We start from the raw sequence: 20,079 nt of genomic DNA, 5'->3' as shown, positions 1-20,079 counted from the left end.
GCTGGAATTGAGATCATATTGCAGCAGCGTTTGATCGCATAGATTGAAGAGTGGAGGGAAATTTTGATGATCCAACGCAGTTTTACTGAGATTTATTACTTTTGAATTCAGGGACTACGTTAAAATGGAAAGAGTGTTGCCGTTATGGTCAATTATACCATTTTAAATGATACAATTTTATTCACAGTAATGTTTACTATCAAGTACCGGACTATTGAACTCGTTGCTAGCTTTTTGTGCGAGCTATTTATCTATTTCTGTTATCAAATTAACCTCTTTTTTTCCTAAAGTTACCCCGTTCTACGATACGTCAATTTGTTACTATGCTCTTCAGCAAATTATTGAAAAGTCAATTTGACTGACTTAACTTTATGATTGTCGTTGGAGGAACTCGTGGCTTAGTTAACGACAGCCGCGTGGATCGATCTCTGAGGTTAAGCGACGCTTGCCGAGGTTGTTCTGTGGATGGGTGACCATCTAACACATATCGAGTTCCTCCGTGTTTCGGAAGGCACGTTAAATTGTGGGTCCCGGCTATCATTTTCGAAGATATTTGACAGTAATTAACTGACAGTAGTCAGAAGCTTGAAAGTCTGACAACCAGTGTTACCGCAGGGTATCGTGTTAAATCCCAGGTAACTGGGTTGTAGAGGTCAGATAGGCAGTCGCTCCATGTAAAACACTGGTATTCAGCTGCATCCGGTGAGACTGGAAGCCGACTCCAACATAGTTTGGAAAAAGGCTAAGCTGATATATAACTTTATGATCGTCGTTACGATACAATTTTATGATTTAAATACTATGTAAGTACATTTTACTAATAGTTACGTACACGGTTATAACGTCATCATTTCCCATTCGTAAGTGGAGGTGTAATTACTCCCACGTGAGGTTAGTTCAAGTGAAATTGTTCTTAAAATAAACGTTTTGGGAACCCTCAAACGGTACAGTAATAGTTCTTGACGTATATTTGTATGAAGCTTGTATTTCAAGTGTACGCCTACGACGGCAAATGACGTAAAGAATAGTAAAAGTGAAATTATTTAAAGAAAAAAAGTTTTTAGTGAAGTTAAATGAACAAATTGGTCTGTACTTAAAAAAATTTACTTCGTGCTTATAACGAAATTTTGTACTCAATTTCTATATTAAGACTTCGTGCTAACAATTTCATTGGGTTGTGGAGAACTTAATTTACGTTCAAAACATGGTCTTAAAATACAATCGGACTAAAAAAACAACTTTGTATACTTTGTTTTTAGGAATTGAACGTGGAGCACTAGCGCGATTCTCTACGCGTTTTGGTATTGCTGAACCAATTTATAATTTAGTCATTTTTACTTTGACTTTTTTTAACCCATGGCAGGCTGTCCCACTACTGAGGAAGGGTCTTCTTCCGTACTGATTCACCAAGGGATGGGTTAGGCCTTGAGACCACCACGCTGGCCTAGTGCGGATTGAGGACACCATGAATTTCATAAGTATGGAATATTTGACCTTAGAGAAGAAATATCTTGCTTGGAATGGCTTAGGAACAAGATTATGATACTCAGAAAACTAGACTCTTCAACAAACATTCTACGCCAGCAAACTTAATTTTGAAAATGAAAAATGAAAAATATTTATTGCAGCAATAGACAAATACAAGTTTCTAAAATAAACACTTCACATTATTTCTATATCTAGAGCTGATACATTCTTAACGGTAGGAACAATATCTGGTGGTCTTCTCACTAGGCATGCCTGTGTCGAGAAGACCGTCTACGATTTACAAAAACATAGTTTCAGTCGTTCAGTTTTACAATTTCAATTTTAAACCCTAAAACCTTTAATTTCGTACAATAGAGCTATCCCATAACAATAACGATCGAATAACGTCCACACAAGTCGTAAATCAGTCTCAACAATTGATTTACAGCCGCTGTCGATGAGTTACAACTACCGGACGCCGCCCGACGCGACCGATGACTGATGCCCACCGGTCTACTGTTTGCTGATTAATCGACTATTATTTTGAGTTGCGTTATTTGATATGAAATTTGTGACTAACATTTACAACATTGATAAACCGTTAGTAATCAGATTATCTGCCAGTAAAAGCCTACTGCAAATTTTATATTGCTATTTTTATTCATCACTTTGAAAATAAGAAAATTTGCAAAAGATTCTTTATATCGGTCGGTTGTCGGTCAATCATAGTGAAATGAAAAATAGTTTAAGTTAAATAAACAATAATTAAAAAAAAGCACAAAAATCTATACTCTTGACATTAAAAGAAATGATTAAATAGCGTAAATGATTGAACGAAAACAAGAGTAACAAAAGATCTTACCTCAAAGTGACTGGCTTTACAGCGCAGGATGTAAACAGCGCATATGGAGCGAAAGTATAAAACTTATGATAAAACGAAAATAATTCAGTTAAGGCATTTGAAATTTAAAATCATGCAAACTGCTTAAAACCAAATCAATGTAATTACTACACAAGTGCAACATTTACCTATCACAGATCTATTAATTAACACATATTGCTTAATTTCCTATGCAAGAGGGCTTCACTGCGTTATCTATTTGTATGTATGTCTGTATGTCTGTATGTATGTATGTATGTATGTCTGTATATGTGTTTGTATGTAGCTATTACCAGTGGTATATCGATACCATCTAAATTTGGCAGCGGATGTCGTTATAGACGCGATGTGCTCTCCGAGTATTGGACGCCGGACGTTTTGCTACTAGTGATGTGCTTGTTCGGATATTTTATGTCGTTCGGATATTTGCGAAGGCCGTTTGATAGATCTCATTCACTACTGGGGTAGTTTCTTGATGGTGAGGTATTGATTTACGAAACAATACATTTTGTTTACTGTGTCTTGACAGTAAGGTATTTCTGGTGAAATAAGATTTCGTTAAGTAGGATCAGAATTTTTGTCACTATTATAACATAATGTGAGAAATAATTTTAACATACTTTTTGATAGATAAGCCAGAAAGTTTTAATATAGGTTACCTATCATCTTTAAAAAGAGAAAGACATCCTAAAAACAATACCCAGTAACAACATCTAATCTGAAAAAATCTTAACACGTCGGATATTTTCGGATATGCCAACAAGCACATCCCTTGCGTACTAACGAGGCAATCGCAAAATGTGCTCGTTCACGCGTTACCGACACGAACGATCAAATCACCCGTTTTTATGTTTATGCCTCATCTACTTTGAACATCATCATATAATTTTTATACATAACGATTTAGGGTAAGTGGCAATCAGTAACACGTATTTTTTTCTATTTTTACATTCATCAAGTGATTCATAGAGCAATAATAGCGTGATGGTGATCACTCTTTCTACTGACTGCTTGAAGACTTGAAATGGTTCATGCCGATATGCTTCGAGCGGGATTAGGTTCGAATCCATAACTTGTTGAATGCAGAAGCGGTTAAGTGCTATTGTAATAGTCATTCACAAGATCGTAGGTTTTTTCCTGTGTCGAAAAAATTGATATATTTTTTCTCTTTTTTTTTAACTATATACTTAGCTTAGCTTATTCACGAGAATATATCTTAACATTCTTTAACGTTAAGTACTGTTAAGCGGTAGACTTGACTTTTTACCTTATTTACTCCATCAAAAATGACTTCATAAGAACTGCCAATAAAGTAAAAATAACCGTAATATCAGTTTAATAATATTAGTGAACAAATGTAAGTGCGCCCCGCGGGTACAATCCGTACGGCTCTCACGACACCCCGGGGGGCAGATACGATTATCCCCCCACTCCCCCCCGCCCCCCACTGCCCCCTCGCACCGCTATTTACAACCAAACCGAACCAAATTCAATATTGTCTGACGTATGTATCACGAAAAACTGTTTGTTTGCTTGTTTTGTTTAGTGAAAATGTTTGTGTGGAATTCTATGATAATGTTTGAGCGTCTATTGAATGATAGTGGGACAAAAATTGAGTAGCTTTTCGATTAAAAAGAGACATTTACCACCTTAAATGTTGCTCTCGTGTCGCGGGAACTTTTATAAGCATACAAACAACGAAGTACTGGGATACATGATAGCCCCCAGATCTGAAACAGATATTTAACTATCACACAAAATCTAATCTATACCATTATACCTACAAGCAGGACACGTTTCGAGCTAAACTCATATAACGTTATTTTATTTATTTGAAGTCTAATTTTCGGTATAGAATAAGCAACTATTACACTATTTATTATACAGTAAATTCAAGCAAAGCTCCGAAATTTTATCATTCGATAAAATTGCAATCAAATCATATTAGTAAGTAACATACAGTTCGAAGCTATTTTCCGAGAAATATACTCGTTTCCAGTCATCTTTTTGCTCAAGTCCCACAACGTAGGTAACACCTAAACATAGAACATTGTTAAGTTTACCAAACACCTTCAATTTCGCTGAAATATTACCAAATTTCTGGTTAAAACCGAATAACAACGTCGAACTCAATCCCTCGTTTCGCTAGGACAGTTAATTTGTGCAGAATACCAAGCGAGCTGAGTGCATCGGAAAGTCTTCCATTAGTGCGCTGACGGTATTTCAGCTACGCTGTGACAGTTACAATATACAACATGGAGATAACGACTGCTTATTGACAAGCTTTTGTGACTAGAATAGACTAATGCCTTGTTTCACCTGTTCTTGAGTTAGACAATAATTATGCAGTAGCTCGATTCTCTACCACGATCACGACCAACAACCGGCTAGCTATCGATAATATTTTGCACGAAAGTTTAAATTTGAGCTGTGGTAGTCATACTTGATTCATTTTAAATATTAATAACAGAATAGTTTTCGAAAAAATTAAGAACCGCAAGTAGTACCACCGAACGACTACCGAAAATACGATTTGTTATCCCAATCAAATTAATTATTTTAGTGATATTTGACCCTAAAACTACGTTGATGGCTATTTAAGTCCCACTTACACAACTATTAAACCATTGACCACAATAAAAAATATTTTACCACACCAATAGACCAATTACTTTCCAAAGACCAGTAATAAAACGAAAAATATAACACGAACTCACTGCCAGACGGCAATAAAACCTTAAGAAAAGTTCATCCAATTTTTATGTTGAAATAATTGGGAATTGTCAGATTAACTAACCAAGTAAAACGGACTGTTGGAGTGGAAACTCAGACATTTACCTTACTCGGGTGAATATTGAGCAATGATTGACTGTTATTACTGGATATTGCTGATTCTGTGATGTTGATGTTGTTATTGAGTTTTGAAGTATTAATTGCGAAGTATTGATTGGGGGTTGATAGATAATGCAAAGATAGTTGTTTTATAGTTATAATCAATTAGAACAATACATATAACGAAAAAAGTAAACATAAATCCGAATTATTGTACACTGTTTTTTGAAAACGTTAAGTCTAGTTTCCGAAGGTGTAATCAAAGGTATATAATATAGAAAGCCCCATGATTCATTATCTGAAATGTTAATCCCATGCCATTAAAGTTAGCGAGCACATTGTTTTATGTCGGGCACATTCCAAATATCTGATCTATTGTCACAGAATGTGATAAAAAATTGAATATCTTGCTGCACCCCATATTGAAACCGGAACTTCATGATTCACGGTTAAGTACTTTACCTTAAACCACAAACGCACTCAAGAATAATTTAAAATATCAAACACTAGTCGCGAAGCAACAATACTACACAATACAAAAAAAACCTCTACAAAACTATACTGGAACATAAAAAAAACCCCAAAAAGAACAATTTGGAATTCATTAACTAAACACAAAAACGTTTTTTACCTCACACATATATTTACCTAGGCTACCTAGTACCTATTCCACTAGGCTACCTAGGGATTATGCCGAGCGTCTGACCGTCGTATCATTAACGGCATCACTAGGACATTTATTATTCCTAACGGGGTTACACGTCACAATTACTGCCAACACAAAAACTACCAGAAAATTATCTCTACGTGAAATAACTTAGTTAGCTATCTTGAGATAAAAATGTATTTATTTGGCTTCAGTTTCTTTGGTAAAGGTTCGCTAAATACGCTCTTTTATTTAGTTTAACGACTGATGTTTTTAATGATTAAATCGGAAACGATAACTAATTGACAAACAGGATTTTTATTACCTTATATTAATAAAAAGGAAAGAACCGACAACTTAAAAAAGCAAGTTTACACAGGTCTTCAAAAATTATTATAGAATTGAATACGGCTAATCGTCAAAAAGTGTAATATGTAATTGAAAAAACCTAGCGCTTGCAAGCCAGTTATTTTGCTTGAACTTGCCTGACACGCTGCCGCGACAATGGACAGTTATGGAACAATTTTTAGTCAACGAAAGTCAAAACGTTAAAAACCACTCGAATATATTTACCTATACACAAATGAAAATATTTAGAAAGAACTGCTTACTGACAAGTACTCAAATACACAACACGAAGGCACTAAGGTAGTACCGAGAATAGGAAATTGCTTCAATACCTACTATTACGCCACGTTCAACTAAAATAGCTTTTCTCATAGACTGCTTACCGTTGCATATTACTGGCTATAAGGTCGTCGTTGAACACATAGTTCTTGCCGTTTAGCGACGCGCAAAAGACAAGGCTAATCTAATATACTGTATGTGTTAGTCGACAATATTGTAGAGTGAACTAAATGTAGTTTGTCTGAGTAAGCAACTTACATTAGATACTGTAAATTTGGACTTTACTGGTAATCTGCTCCTATTGGTCATAGTGTGATGTTATATAGCCTTTCTCGATAAATGCATATAATTATCTATACCCAAAATAATTTTTCAAATCGGACCAGTGGTTCCTAAGATAAGCGCGTTGAAACAAACAAACTCTTCAGCTTTATAATATTAGTATAGATTATCTATTTGTCAGCTGTTGTCCTAAATATTGAACACACAGTAGCGCTATTCTCTCCAGTCGCTACTATCGAGTACCAAAGATTGGCATCTAAAATGTACAGTAAAAATACGTCGTTCCTACGTCGTCCGCTAGAGGCGCTGACCATTTTTATACAAAATGCTGTAAAAACTAGCTAGTTATCGATAGTCGATAGTGGAAGAGATTTGTTCTACAGTTCTTGCCAAAGCGCAAAAGACAAGTGTAATATAATCTAGTCTATGTGTTAGTTGACAATATTCTAGAGTGAATTAAATGTAGTGTGTCTGAAAAGTAAGCAACTTAGTTTGTGTCATTACATTAGATACAGTACATTTGGACTATGTATCTATTTGTCAGCTGTGGGCACATTAGGGATCTGAATGTACAGAATACAGACACTAAACGTGTCTATATGTGTAGCTAAATCACGTGGCTCCGCTCGCATAAAAGTTTCGCCCCACTTTTTAGCTTCCTTTGAGTTTATTTTTGGAGAAAATAAGAAGCCTATGTTTAATCCTATGCTCTAATCTATCTCTATGCAAAATTTCAACGAAACCTGGCAACAAAAAGTTGCTGAATAAAAAACACTTTTCTATACACTATCTTACTTCCCAGGTTAGTGGTCAACCTAGTATCCAAATTGTTCAAGCCCCCCGGAAGCCTTTGAAGTGGCTTAGCGACTATTATCTTAATTGACAACAACCGGGACCGACTTTTCATGTGCCCTCCGAAGCACGAAGCATCTATGGAATGACCGCGCCAAGGGTCGCTTAACCCACAGATCTTTTACCGACCGGTGAGTGCAACTGGCTATGGACACCTCGTACTAGTAAGAACTTACACAACGTTTATTATCAAAGCAGTTTATAGAGGTATAACAAGTTGTCAAGATTTTATTCATTCTATTGCAAGTATAATTACACATGTCACAGTAATGTGTACCTATCCTTACGATAAACAAAAACTAGGACATTCTCATTCAAAGCATAAATTCACAAGTTAAAACTTCGCAGCTATAAACAAAAAACAAAACAAAACAAAAATAATTTGAAAGAAGTTGTTCAAATAAAAATTTCTTTTATCTTCGGCGACTTGGCAAGTGTTTGGACTAATTCTTTCAGTTGACCGAACAAACGAGTGGACTTGGCACACTTTTACATACGTGTTTCTTACGAATAACATCTCGCTTTTTACGACAGAAGGTTTAGGCAGAGTTGTAACAAACACCCTTTGCTAGGAATACTTTCAAGTGCATAGGTAACTGCTTCTGTGGTCTTGCGTTTGATTTCCAGGTCAGGCGAAGTATATGTAACTGACGTTTTTAAATTCAATATCTGGAGCTTGGTAACATGCCCGGTAAATGGCAATAAGTTCACCTTCTATTACATGGGACCGATAAAACGTGAGTGTTGTTATGTATGTATACTTTAAAGCATCCATTTTTTACTTAATGTATTGTAATGGTGTTTGTTATCTTTAGCTTGTAATAGCTTTAAAGTATCTGATTTTAAAGTTAGTGATGCCGTCTTTCTATTTAGGACTACACCTCAAAGCTTCACAGATCAACTTATTATTTAGTAAGTAAACAGTGGAAGATAGGTTATTGAAAACGGCCGTAAGATTAGCTGTGTAACTACATACTATAGTTTATAAACTTACTAAGAAAAAGTTCTATAAAATTTTGTTTGTTGTCAGCACCATTCGTCGTATTCACTGAATAAAACTCAAATCGTTAGCGAAGTATAAAAACGCTTTTCAAATGAACTGACCTGAAAAATAATCTAAAGGAAATTACGGAAACAAATTTAATAAAATAATAACATAGGAAAAAATTGTTTTATCAAATCCGTAAAGCCGCTACGAATTATTTAGAAAACCAAATCGTTGACCGTAACAATGTTATATGGGAATTTATACCTTATCATTAGGTGCTAGAGTTCAAAATTGTTTGTGTGAATGTATTACATAACAAAATTATATGAAAAAGGAATATTTAATAGGTTCCATGCGGCCTGTTCTGATTATAAGATATTCGCATGTTAGTGAATCTAATCTGCTTAAAAGCAACGTAAAAGCATATTTTTATTTTGCCCTCTTCGGTAGTGCAAGTAAAGTAATAGGGAATCACAAGATCGATTCGTGGGTTGATTGGTCCTTCCCTAAAAAGTTATAACGAATGCCTGTAAAACTCGCCAAACATATTTGATTAAGAATGAAATACGCCTGATACGCTCTAATTAATATCGCTATACTTACTTTAAAATCCTACTAATATTATAAATGCGAGAGTTTTTCAGAATGTATGTATGTATGGATGTTTGTTACTCTTTCACGCAAATACTGCAAAACCGATTACGATGACATTTGATATATAGGTAGCTGAAGGACCAGAATAACACATAGGCTACTTTTTATCCCGGAGTTCCCGTGGGGTCGAGATTTACACGGGAAGTGTTTCCACGCGGACGAAGTCGCGGGCGGCCTCTATTATCTTCATATTTTTAAAAACATTTTGCATTCATAACTGTACACTGCACACTGCACACTGTTTACACTGCGTATTGTTTGTGTTGCAACAATACAATTAATATACAAAAACATTACGATTGAAGATGTGACATAATAATATCATATGACTCGTGAGCCGAACGAACTTTTGTTTGTTTACGTACAGGCTGTGAAAATTTGTTAATAAAGTTAATTGTTAATTATTCGGTAATGAATAATAATAATACAAATTGTTGTATATTACAAGACTAGGGACCCCCTAACCTACCCATAGGTTGAAGGAAATAAGCCATTGGAGCGGCACGTTGTATAATTTTTTTTGTTGCATCGTACTATTTTTTACCCGTGAACTCATTTTGTAGCGGTGCCCGTAAGTCGTAAGACATTTTAATCTGTAAAATTAAAATCCTGTCACAATTATGTCGTCTTTTTTCACAAAAGCCTTACAATATAATATTAAATTACGCTTCCTTCATAACTCACTGGATTCATTCATCAATTTATAATAGCTGTTATAAAGATCTCCGGTTAGACTATTAATTTTATCATGACATCAAATAAACGTTTGTAATAAAATTTTATAAAATTAAAAGTTCGTAGTGACTTCTTTCACGATTAAACAGCTTAACCGATTTTGATAAAATTTGGCAGGGTGATAGATCGTATCACGAATCATCGTTGGAATATATCATAATTGGCTATTTTTATACTATTCTCAATCGGTATGCGGACGGGGCCACAGGCATAAGCTAGTTAGCATTATGTATTTGATTGTTTATAGGCCGATTTTTTTGAGTTATGCCTCTGCATAACTCAAAAAAGATCGTTTGGTCTCTACCAAACAACTTTTTTTGTTCTCCTTCACATTAAAACAGCAAAACGGATTTGAGTAAAATTTGACAGAGTAATAGATAATAACACGAGGAAGTATATAAGCTATTAGGCATATAGACTAGCTGTCATATAAAGTTGATATCAACTTGGCTCCGTTTTAAAGTGTTCCCAATTTGTATTAATGAGGATCTTAAACGTCTGCATGCACTAATGGCCTATAGAGTTTCGTTCAAGCACTAATTTGATGTTCTAAGATCATTAAAGAGAAACTGCAGCTTTGGGTGAGGCTAAAGTGAAGGATTAGTCGGAAAAACAAGCTTTAAAATTGCATAATACTGCACGTTTTTAAAACGTGCCCTTTCTCATAATTTAGTAGAGCTATTTTAGCTAAGTAATATGGAGTTTCAAACTTAGAAGCAATGTACTTACCAGTAATGATTTGTTGAAATTATATGTGTATTGCAAATAATTTATCAATTACTTTACGATAAAGAAATCGAGAGGGTTCTCTCATTTACTTCATTTCAAAGATTGTGTAAACAATAATGAAAGGAAATATTTTCTAAGAGTAAGAGAAGAGTAAGGCGCTGTCTCCACGAGCGAGAGAATCGCGGCGATATTATCGTCGTGCCACGTATTTCTATACACTCTCTATGGAACCGTCTCCACACGGCGATAATATCGCCGCGATACGACGAGTGTCAACGAGCGTGCGAAACGTCAATACATCGGCGCTAGTCGGCCGCGACAAGCAGCGGGTCCGCCGCGCGATCGCGACGAGCGCGCAGCGAGCGCGCTGTCAAATGCAGCGTCATTTGTTTTCAATGTTGCCTCTTGTTTCGAGAAGCATTTTAAACAAGGAAAACGCGGGTTACGAGTCGTCGCGAGTCGCCGCGGAATCTCTGCGATTCCGCGGCGACTCGCGACGATACGCGGCGGAATTATCGCTCGTTCGTGGAGATTGTCCGACGATACAAGGGCGGACTCGTCGCGATTCTCTCGCCCGTGGAGACAGCGCCTTAGACTGCAATCAGCAAAGGACGTTTTCATAATTGAATATGCCTTTATTGCTAAGACAATTTAATTCTGTATTCCATTAACAAACCCCTACTTTCATAAACATTCTCCATAAACACCATTCTGTTATAACCCTAACAGCCACATTCACCCCATTTAACCCCCAGAAGTACACCATAACCCCAAAATACCCTTCTAATATAAACATGATTAGTTCGTAGGTGTCTAATCGTGAAGGGAGGGGAACACTGTGGAATAAAATGTCCCGCGACATTTCAAGGGATTTTGGTAGATGTATCTGGGGACATCGCGTAACTTTCTATCATAGAATATTCACGTGCCTCATGACTTAGCTAAGGATACACTAGGCGAAAAATGTTTTACGACATGGGTCGATGACATGCCAAACGCATCTGAGCAATGTCGCTCAACATGTCTAGCAACATCGTACGAACTCGTCTCACTTTGGGGCAAAGGTCCAACGAGACGTGTCTTCAGCGTTGGATGAAGTGGCGCAACGTTGCTAGATTTTGCTCGACATGCTACGTTTTACTCGTGGCGTCAAATATGTCTGAATAAATCGCCCAGTTTCTTTTGACGTATCGCCGTCAAATGTTGTGGAACATTTGTCCCCAAGTGTATTCAACGCTTAGCCGCGTGGCGCTTCAATATTCAGTGAGAGTAAATCGGACTGTTTTAATTGAATCAAATATACATACAAGACGAGTCTTGAAATTCACAGAGACCCCGGTCATTTCAGTTATTCAAAACTTTACTGGATATTAATTTTGTAAATTTGTAAACACACCGCTTCTTTTTCGGGGCGGAAACGTGGCACGGTGCCAATGTATTCGGTTAATAAGGTGATTACTTTTTAGTTCCTTTTGATTGTAGCAGAAGCAATTCTGTTGCGTAACCTGATTGGAAAAGATACGAAATTTTTATGAGATTGACTTTTTGCTTTCTTGCTAAAACATTAATTTTTGATGCATTGTTTTATTTCCAACAATAAAAGAAGCATAAAGTCAGCAAAAGAAGTATTTAAAATTGTTATTAAAATATTTGGGATAACTGCGGACTAACCTCTAAAATATAAACTTTGACGAGACTTCGAGAGATATATGAAAAACAATTAATAGATGCGGTCAGCAAAAAACGAAATAAATTAGGAAAGATAAATAACACGTTAAAGAGACTGCGGTATGAAGGCTTGAAAAAATCTTTAATTAAAAGAAATCAATTCAATATCACATACCGTCCGATACATCCATACCGTCCAAGAAATGCTCCCGTACATTTCACTCAGTCGCCGACAACTTAACGAGTTTTCATTAAATTCTCGAGTGTTTATGAAAGTTTGTCTTTATCTGAATTACACGGTGGTGTCCTCTACTTCACAGTCTCGGTGGGACTCTGTGCTCCTTCAATAGGACAGTTGGAGACAGACAAGTTAAATGCCGAATGGATGAACGGGAACTGAGACGCGATATATTGTGAAGAGAATTGTGCACGTGTAGTTTGACTAGTGTATACTTGGTGGTGGTTTTACTGGTTTTGTTAGTTCTTAAGAACTCTTATAGGAAAACACGTTCCATAGGTTGTGTACCTTCTCAGTAATGGTTTTACAAAGTTTTGAAATATAGTGACGTGCTCAAATCAATCGGTTTTAGTCTGAGTCGTACTGTTTTCATAACTTTTACGCAATTTTAGTTAAAGCAATGCCACCTACTACTAACTTCATATAAATATTTTACGCAAAAGTTATCTTCCGAACGATTCCTGAGTTATTACTATAAGTTCTTAGGTTCCATTCGAATCTTTATCGGAATTACCCTTTAACGGTCGAAAAATACACTAAATTATTCCCTCAATTTTAACTAAATCATTTCACGACACAATATACGTTGTGCTGATACATTTACAGGTTTAGGTCTCGACAAGAAAGCCCACAATTTACGTCTACCGCCAAGAATAAATCTAGCACTAGATTTAGGTACAACACTGCCAAATTGTAGAGCTTAGTTGTAATATAAACTAGACTTAGTGTACTGAAGACTGATGAAGTGCTGGAGTAAGATACTTCATTATATTTGAAGACTAGTGGACTGGCCCGACATCGTCCGAACTTTGTAAAATTTTATCCCGTTGATTCCATTGCCATGTGAATTTCGATCCCATCGATCCCGTACAAACCCTGTCCCGACCGTTACAAACTTATTATAAAAATAATCTTCCAATTTAGTTTAGATATTCAAAATGTATGCGCGTACATACGTTTCGTTGATGAATTTTTATTTATATAGATTCAAATAGGTTCATTAATATCTGCTGTGTAACGAATTGTCCATAGCCATTCCAAATAATATGTTTTTTCTACCAATCGTATGTAACATTCGATAATATAAACTAAAATAGCTAAATCGAGGATGATTTTAAAACTTTAAAGTATCAAATCTACTAAACGGTGAGTCCCAATTTAAGATTACTGTATAACTCCTAATTATTTAATTGATAATACATAAAAAAAATCACGCACTTTTCCTGTAGGCAGGGACCAAAGAACGCCCCTTTGTACGATCCCTACAAACTTAAAAATTACTACTTACGAAACGATAATGTTTGCTTTAAATATTTAACTAAGTGCAAGATTAATTTGTGAACTTCGTAACCAAAAACAATACAAATAGCCTAAATAAAAGACTTAAGGCTAAACCTAAGTTCTTGGTAAAACATTACAGACAGTAAAACATTTCTACAATAAAACTGTTTCAAGGAACAGAAAAGATATCATCCGACGTCGTTTGGAGGTCTTGTAAAAAGATATTAGACATTCAAACGCGTTAAGTATTAAAGCCGCTTTGGACAATAAAAAATAAGTTTGATATTACGATGTTACGATGGCTTTCTACTACATCAGAAGACTAGCGAAAGATATTTCTGAAATTACTTTTGCATGTTGACCAAGGGGTCTTGGGTTCCAGGCCGGAATATAAGCCCAGGGTTTTTTTAATTTTTGTTTTAATATTCTCAACAGTATCGTGCCCGATTTTAGGAATGCGGAAATTAAAAGATACAAAATTATTTACAAGAACGTAATTATTATAATAGTATTATTAACATTTAGATAAAGAGAAAAATAGAATAAAGGATAAGAATATTTTTTAGAGTTCAAAATAAAAACCTCAAAAGACTCCTATTATGTGAGACGCACTTAATTCGATGCTTCTAGGAAATTCGATCATGCTTGCATCGATCCTGCCACCAGAAAATATCACGTCACTTGATCGTGCTCAGAATGAACAAGTATGGTAGTGTTCATATTGGAAAATACTTTAATTTATCTACTTTTTGTTAAAATAGCAGGATGGCATCGAAACAACTAAACAAAGGAACGATTTACTACCATGATCGACTATCGACAAGTGTGTAGGCTATCGAAAACAAAACTATGAAAAACTCATCGGTTGTCTACATTTGTTAGAGAATAAAGATATAAAAAAGGGGCAAAGACCCTTACAATTGCTTATTAGCTGCTCAAAGCGGTCACCAATCTATTGTCTAACCGAACTAAGGTTACTTAACTCGCCCTCCTTAAATACACGCAGGTATTTTAGTCGTTACTATTGAAGCGAGTGCGGAAACGGACTGTTAGAGTCTAATTGTATTTGACGCGGAGTTCTAACGACTGTAATTTCTAATCGTCCTCCGGAAACGGCTATTTTATGTAACCTTGAACTTTGAGGGTTTGTTAGAGCAATATAGAATTATTATTATGACATGATGTGCGTATCTATATAAAGCAAGAGAGTTTGTAAAGTGGATTCTTTGGTGTTTGCCTATCGACATGGGAAAATGCAAGATTTGATGTATGTATAGCGGCCATCTGCGGCTTCGCGGACTTTAATTTTACCGTTTTCTGCACTCTAATAAGTCATAGCGTGAGGTTATATAGGCAATCGTCTTACTCAATAAATAGACTACACAACTGAAAATATTTTTTAAATTTGAACCAGCAGTTCTCAAGATTATATTTTGATATTCAGTTTTATGTTATTGTATTATATACATTAATAAATTACATTTATTCTCACTTGCTACTTATTCACTCAACGATTAAACAAACTTAGAGACTAAACTATTTATACAGTGTTAAGTTTTATTCCGAGAAAAACTGTAAGATCCAAGAGATTACTTGAAAAGTTCTGCGTTACCTCCCTTGCTCATTAAAACATTTTTCTTTAAGTGTCCCGTGCAAATTTTTAATAGATATACATTTTGAAATGCATAAGTTTTATTTAAATAACATACAACTTCGAGTTTCTAAGTGATAGTATTCGAATACTGATCACGAGGTCAGTATTCGGTATAATTATTAATTGGACAAAATATTACTGTACGAAGGCAGACAGTTAGTACCAACAATAAATGAATATTGAAACAACCGTAAATAATGAATACAATACCAACGTACAATTTTAAGGATCGCTTCAATCGTAAAAATCTAACACAAATTGTCTGACCCGGTAACGTTTTGTAGTAAAACTGTTTTTTTAACCCATTACTGTCCCACTGCTGGACAAGGGACCAAACAAAGGAGGGGGTTAGGCCTAGAGTCCACTACGCTGGCCATGTGCGGCTAGGGGATTTTGCATGCTCTCAATAAATGTATTAAACAAATTTAAAAATGTTAGAACTAATATTGATCATCAGTGGCACATGCACACAGTTAATACACGAACAAACCACACAATACATCCAAACATTTACTAAAAAATAATGTACAAAAAGCACCGCAAGCGACCTATTTTCGCGACAAAACAAACACGCTAACCAAAAGGGACGTGTCAACAGAACGTTTGAGCGACACGTTGACGAAAGTGACGAACATGAAGATCCTTGTACACTGCCTACATGGGATGTTAACAAGCTTGCTTTAACTTTGTACGTGGGGAGCATGCGGCATATGTGATGGTAAGACTTCATTTAAGTAGGAATGAAGCGTTCGCTGATAGATTTTGTTCTTGTAGAAATTAGGGATGTGGTAGTTTTAAGTGATTTTCATGAGTATTATAATGTAACAATGAATGTCTGAGAGTTCTTTCGAAAGTATTCGAAGGTGTGCAAAGTATTCTTCGCACTCAGGCAACGTGAAAGACGCAAGGCCTCAAATAGTCAGTAAGATATTGTTATTTCTCGATACTCATTTAAACAGCGCGTTTGTTTTTTCGCGTTTTAACAGCGCTGGATTAGTATTTACAAAAATACCTCTCTGATAACTTAAAGGTCTGTTCCAACCTTATTTTAGTGTTATTTAGCGTAGACAAAGACCTGATAATCACTATCATCTGTCACTTTGAAAATTTCTAAACAAAACTTGTATCCCCGAGTGAACGCATGCGAAAATTGACTTATTTAACTACTATTTCGTTTAATATAAGATGAAGATTTCCCAAGAGCGACGCTTAAAAAAGTTAGCAAGTTAGCAAAGGGGACGAAACACAAAAGTTTGGAAGCATCTGCTTCGAAGTTTCACTGCATGCAAGAAAAAGTTTGCAGGAAAAAAAGGCAAAAAATAAAAAAGTAGAAGTTGCGGACCGTCTGGCTAATGTTGATTCAGAGCCTTTATTTTGTCCCTTGTTTTGAGAAGGGGCGAATTGAGGGTGAATAAGGGTAGTACGCATTGGACCATCCAATTGTTAAACATTCGACGAATGTTCGGTTGTGGTTTAACATTGTTAGAATCAGACTTCGCAATCCTTACGACACACGTCACAAATCACCTTTGTAACCGAAATTCATTATACACCATATAACGAATTTCACTTAAAGATATGATTTTGGTGACATGTCATAGCATGTATGCATATACCTTGCATTTGTTATTCTTGCGTTGCCCAGTGCATATGCCTTGCAGTCTATTTTCACCTTTTACTATGTTTGTTGTGTTACGTTCATTTTTGTAGCAATACAACTTCCAGCTACTTTCGTGTCAAGTTAGCTCAAAATATAAGCCCCACGAAAATTGTACAAGTATATTGTTCGCAACAAATGTTTTCTTACGGATCTGATGCGTATTTACCCTAACACAAACATTCAATACGGAACATTATTTTGTTTGTAGAGGTCGAGACATAATTACTTGAGCAATAAAGTATCCATTTATAGAACCGGTTGTAACTTTTCCCTTGTTTTTCAGATTTTTGTATTCAACGACATCTTCCACATCCCATTACAAATTTCAGAGTAAACAAACCAAATAGGTCAATTACAGACACTTATGATTGTCAAAGAATGAAATAAATTCCTCTCAATAATGGTCTGGAGTTTGGAACGTGCCCAGTATGTGGTAATAGTCATGCCCCCTATTACATGAAACTAACATTATTAATGGTGAAATGTGGGTGTATGTCATACACCTCTGCTTACATTTTTGGGTATAACAGGCGTGATATTATGTATCTTATCTATAAACCAATCACCGCCAAAAAATTACAATTTTGATTACAAATTACAGCATTGACATTTCGTATCGCAGATGTCACCAAATTGTACTAAAGAAACGAAGGCAATTTGCCTCGAATACATTACGAAAAAAAATCTGAAATTATTCACGAACTCAAATCACGAGTGTATTCGTTTGCAAATACATTTTTTTCTCGTTTTTTTTTCACCGCAAAAACCCCCATCGCGGTTTCCTCCAGTTACAGAGTTTTACGGTTAATTAGACGGTATCAAAGGCTCTGTTTAAAACATTTATTTCTGTTTAAATGCTCTTTTGATTGGTTTGAAATTGATACTTTCCGTTCATGTTGTTTATGGACTTAGTAATGTTTATTTATGGGGCTTTTTCCATGTTTTGAGTAAAGGTTAATGATTGTCGTATGGTTTTATTAATTGCCTTAAATTAATACTGTAAAGCTTCGCCTTACAGCTTCAACTGCATGAAAATATTTCACCTAAAAACATCATATGTGTACTAAATTTAATTAAAATCTGTAGCAAAAAGTGTAATTGGTCTTTTTAGAACTGTAAAACTGAAGATCGGTACTGCAATTATCTACCATCATCGACTACCGACAACCGACTACCTATCGAGAAATTTTTCACAAAAATCTGTTTAGCGCCTCTACCAAGCTACGTAGGATCTATTTCGGCAGTACATTTTAAATGTCAAACTCTTGATACTGGACAGTACCGACTATAGAGAATTGCGCTAGAAATCATACTCCCACGCTGACTGGGTGTTTTGTTTTGTCTACAAACATACAATGCTAAAGATGCTTCTTTGACCTTTATAAATAAACTTTTTGATAATGTTTGGGTGACCTTTGAAAAATATTTAAGACGTTTCAATAACACTTAAATGTAAACGAATGACAAAAACTTGTCACAATAATAAAAATACGGATTGTATTTTTAACTTCCTTCAGTTTCAGCGCAAAAAAATGCTTTAACTATCAATTTGCTTTATTTGATTCATAAAAAACTACTAAATTACTGTTATGGGGAAGATATACGTATGTAATAGAGCAGTGGTTAAGGTAATTGCCACACCACTATCAATACGTCTCCTGCACTGATGATTTTATTTCCTCACGGAGCAATTATTTCTTTCCGTGTCAGTATAGGTAATATTATGATCTAACGAGTCGTAAGCGCGATTAAAAATTAAAAGTTAGATACCTTATTTGTTTAGCCGACGTGGGTTTAACAAATATTATGACGTGTACAAGTCATAAGAGTTTAAAACAGTGTCAGTATGTTAGTAATAACTCTCTGTGACACAAGAGAAATACTAAGTGCGGAGGTTATCTTTTTTAAATTAACATTTAAGTAGGCAGTTTACTTTCTAACAAAAAGTAATTAACTTTAAACAATTAGCATTCGTTTGGCGGTGAATGCTTATCCATCTACGTATCTCTTAACGAACTATTTTCAGCCCATTTCAACTCATTATTGAGTATAGGCCTCCCTTTTTACGATCCTGCGCTTGTCTCATCTTGAATGCTTAACCAATCAAAAAACATTTGTTTTACTAAATTACTTAGCTGATGTTATTTGTCCACAGTGGTATGGCAAGACTGGCAGGTGCACGTGACCTCCACGCCAGCGGAGGCGGGAGGACCAGCGATCCTCACGTGCGTCGCGCCTCCAGCACTCAGAGAGCATGCGTCCGTCGCAGCCTGGTACAGGGACGACTCTGTGCTACCTGCTGCCGATCATATGTGTGAGTACCTTTATTTTGACACGTTGTCAAACTCCGGGAACCATTGATAAATATTATAATAGAAATTAGCAAACTCAAATAACAATTTGCACAAGCCGGGAATCAAACCCAAGACCACCGATGCTTATTAGATGAGATTGAAGTGAGCTCTTAACTTCTTGTTTGTTTATAGTAATTGTTGTCTTGAAAGAACCTATAAATCTTTATAGCATCAATATAATTTAAAAGCGTTAATAAAATTAAAATTACGACTCTCATTTTGCTATTGATGGGATAATAATATAATTTTAATATTCATTGCACGTTTTTAACTCAGTAGACAAGTATTCTATAAAATTGGAACTTAAAGTATATTATAATAGTCTACTATAACTGGTAGTTTTTGTCCAAGAAGCAAAGAACTTAAAACTTGAACTTATATTTAAGGTCAATGACCTCGAGCTCCAATGTACCACTTACTCCATCTAAAAGACAGTTCCAAGTTCAACTAATCGCCATAATCTCTACAAAGTACACTTTAAGACAAAAATGTTAATACAATTTCTCGTCAAATTCGCCTCAAGAATTTTGTA

At 35.5% G+C, this 20,079-nt stretch overlaps 1 protein-coding gene across 3 annotated transcripts in view; it reads left to right on the top strand.

Annotated features, from left to right (window-relative positions):
* Dscam3 (Down syndrome cell adhesion molecule 3) overlaps window positions 1–20,079 on the top strand; it is a 185,037-nt gene that overhangs the window by 100,942 nt on the left and 64,016 nt on the right. For all 3 annotated transcript variants that reach the window (XR_012959712.1, XM_076121587.1, XM_076121579.1), the window contains exon 5: window positions 19,349–19,507. Coding sequence is in view for 2 of the 3 variants with exons in the window: in XM_076121587.1 (XP_075977702.1) it covers window positions 19,349–19,507 (159 nt within the window). In the remaining variant the exon portion in view is untranslated. The remainder of the gene's footprint in view (window positions 1–19,348; window positions 19,508–20,079) is intronic.

This window comes from Anticarsia gemmatalis, chromosome 1 (genome assembly GCF_050436995.1).
Source record: "Anticarsia gemmatalis isolate Benzon Research Colony breed Stoneville strain chromosome 1, ilAntGemm2 primary, whole genome shotgun sequence".
Classification (NCBI taxonomy): Eukaryota; Metazoa; Arthropoda; class Insecta; order Lepidoptera; family Erebidae; genus Anticarsia; species Anticarsia gemmatalis.
This window is presented reverse-complemented; position numbering and strand designations above follow the sequence as displayed.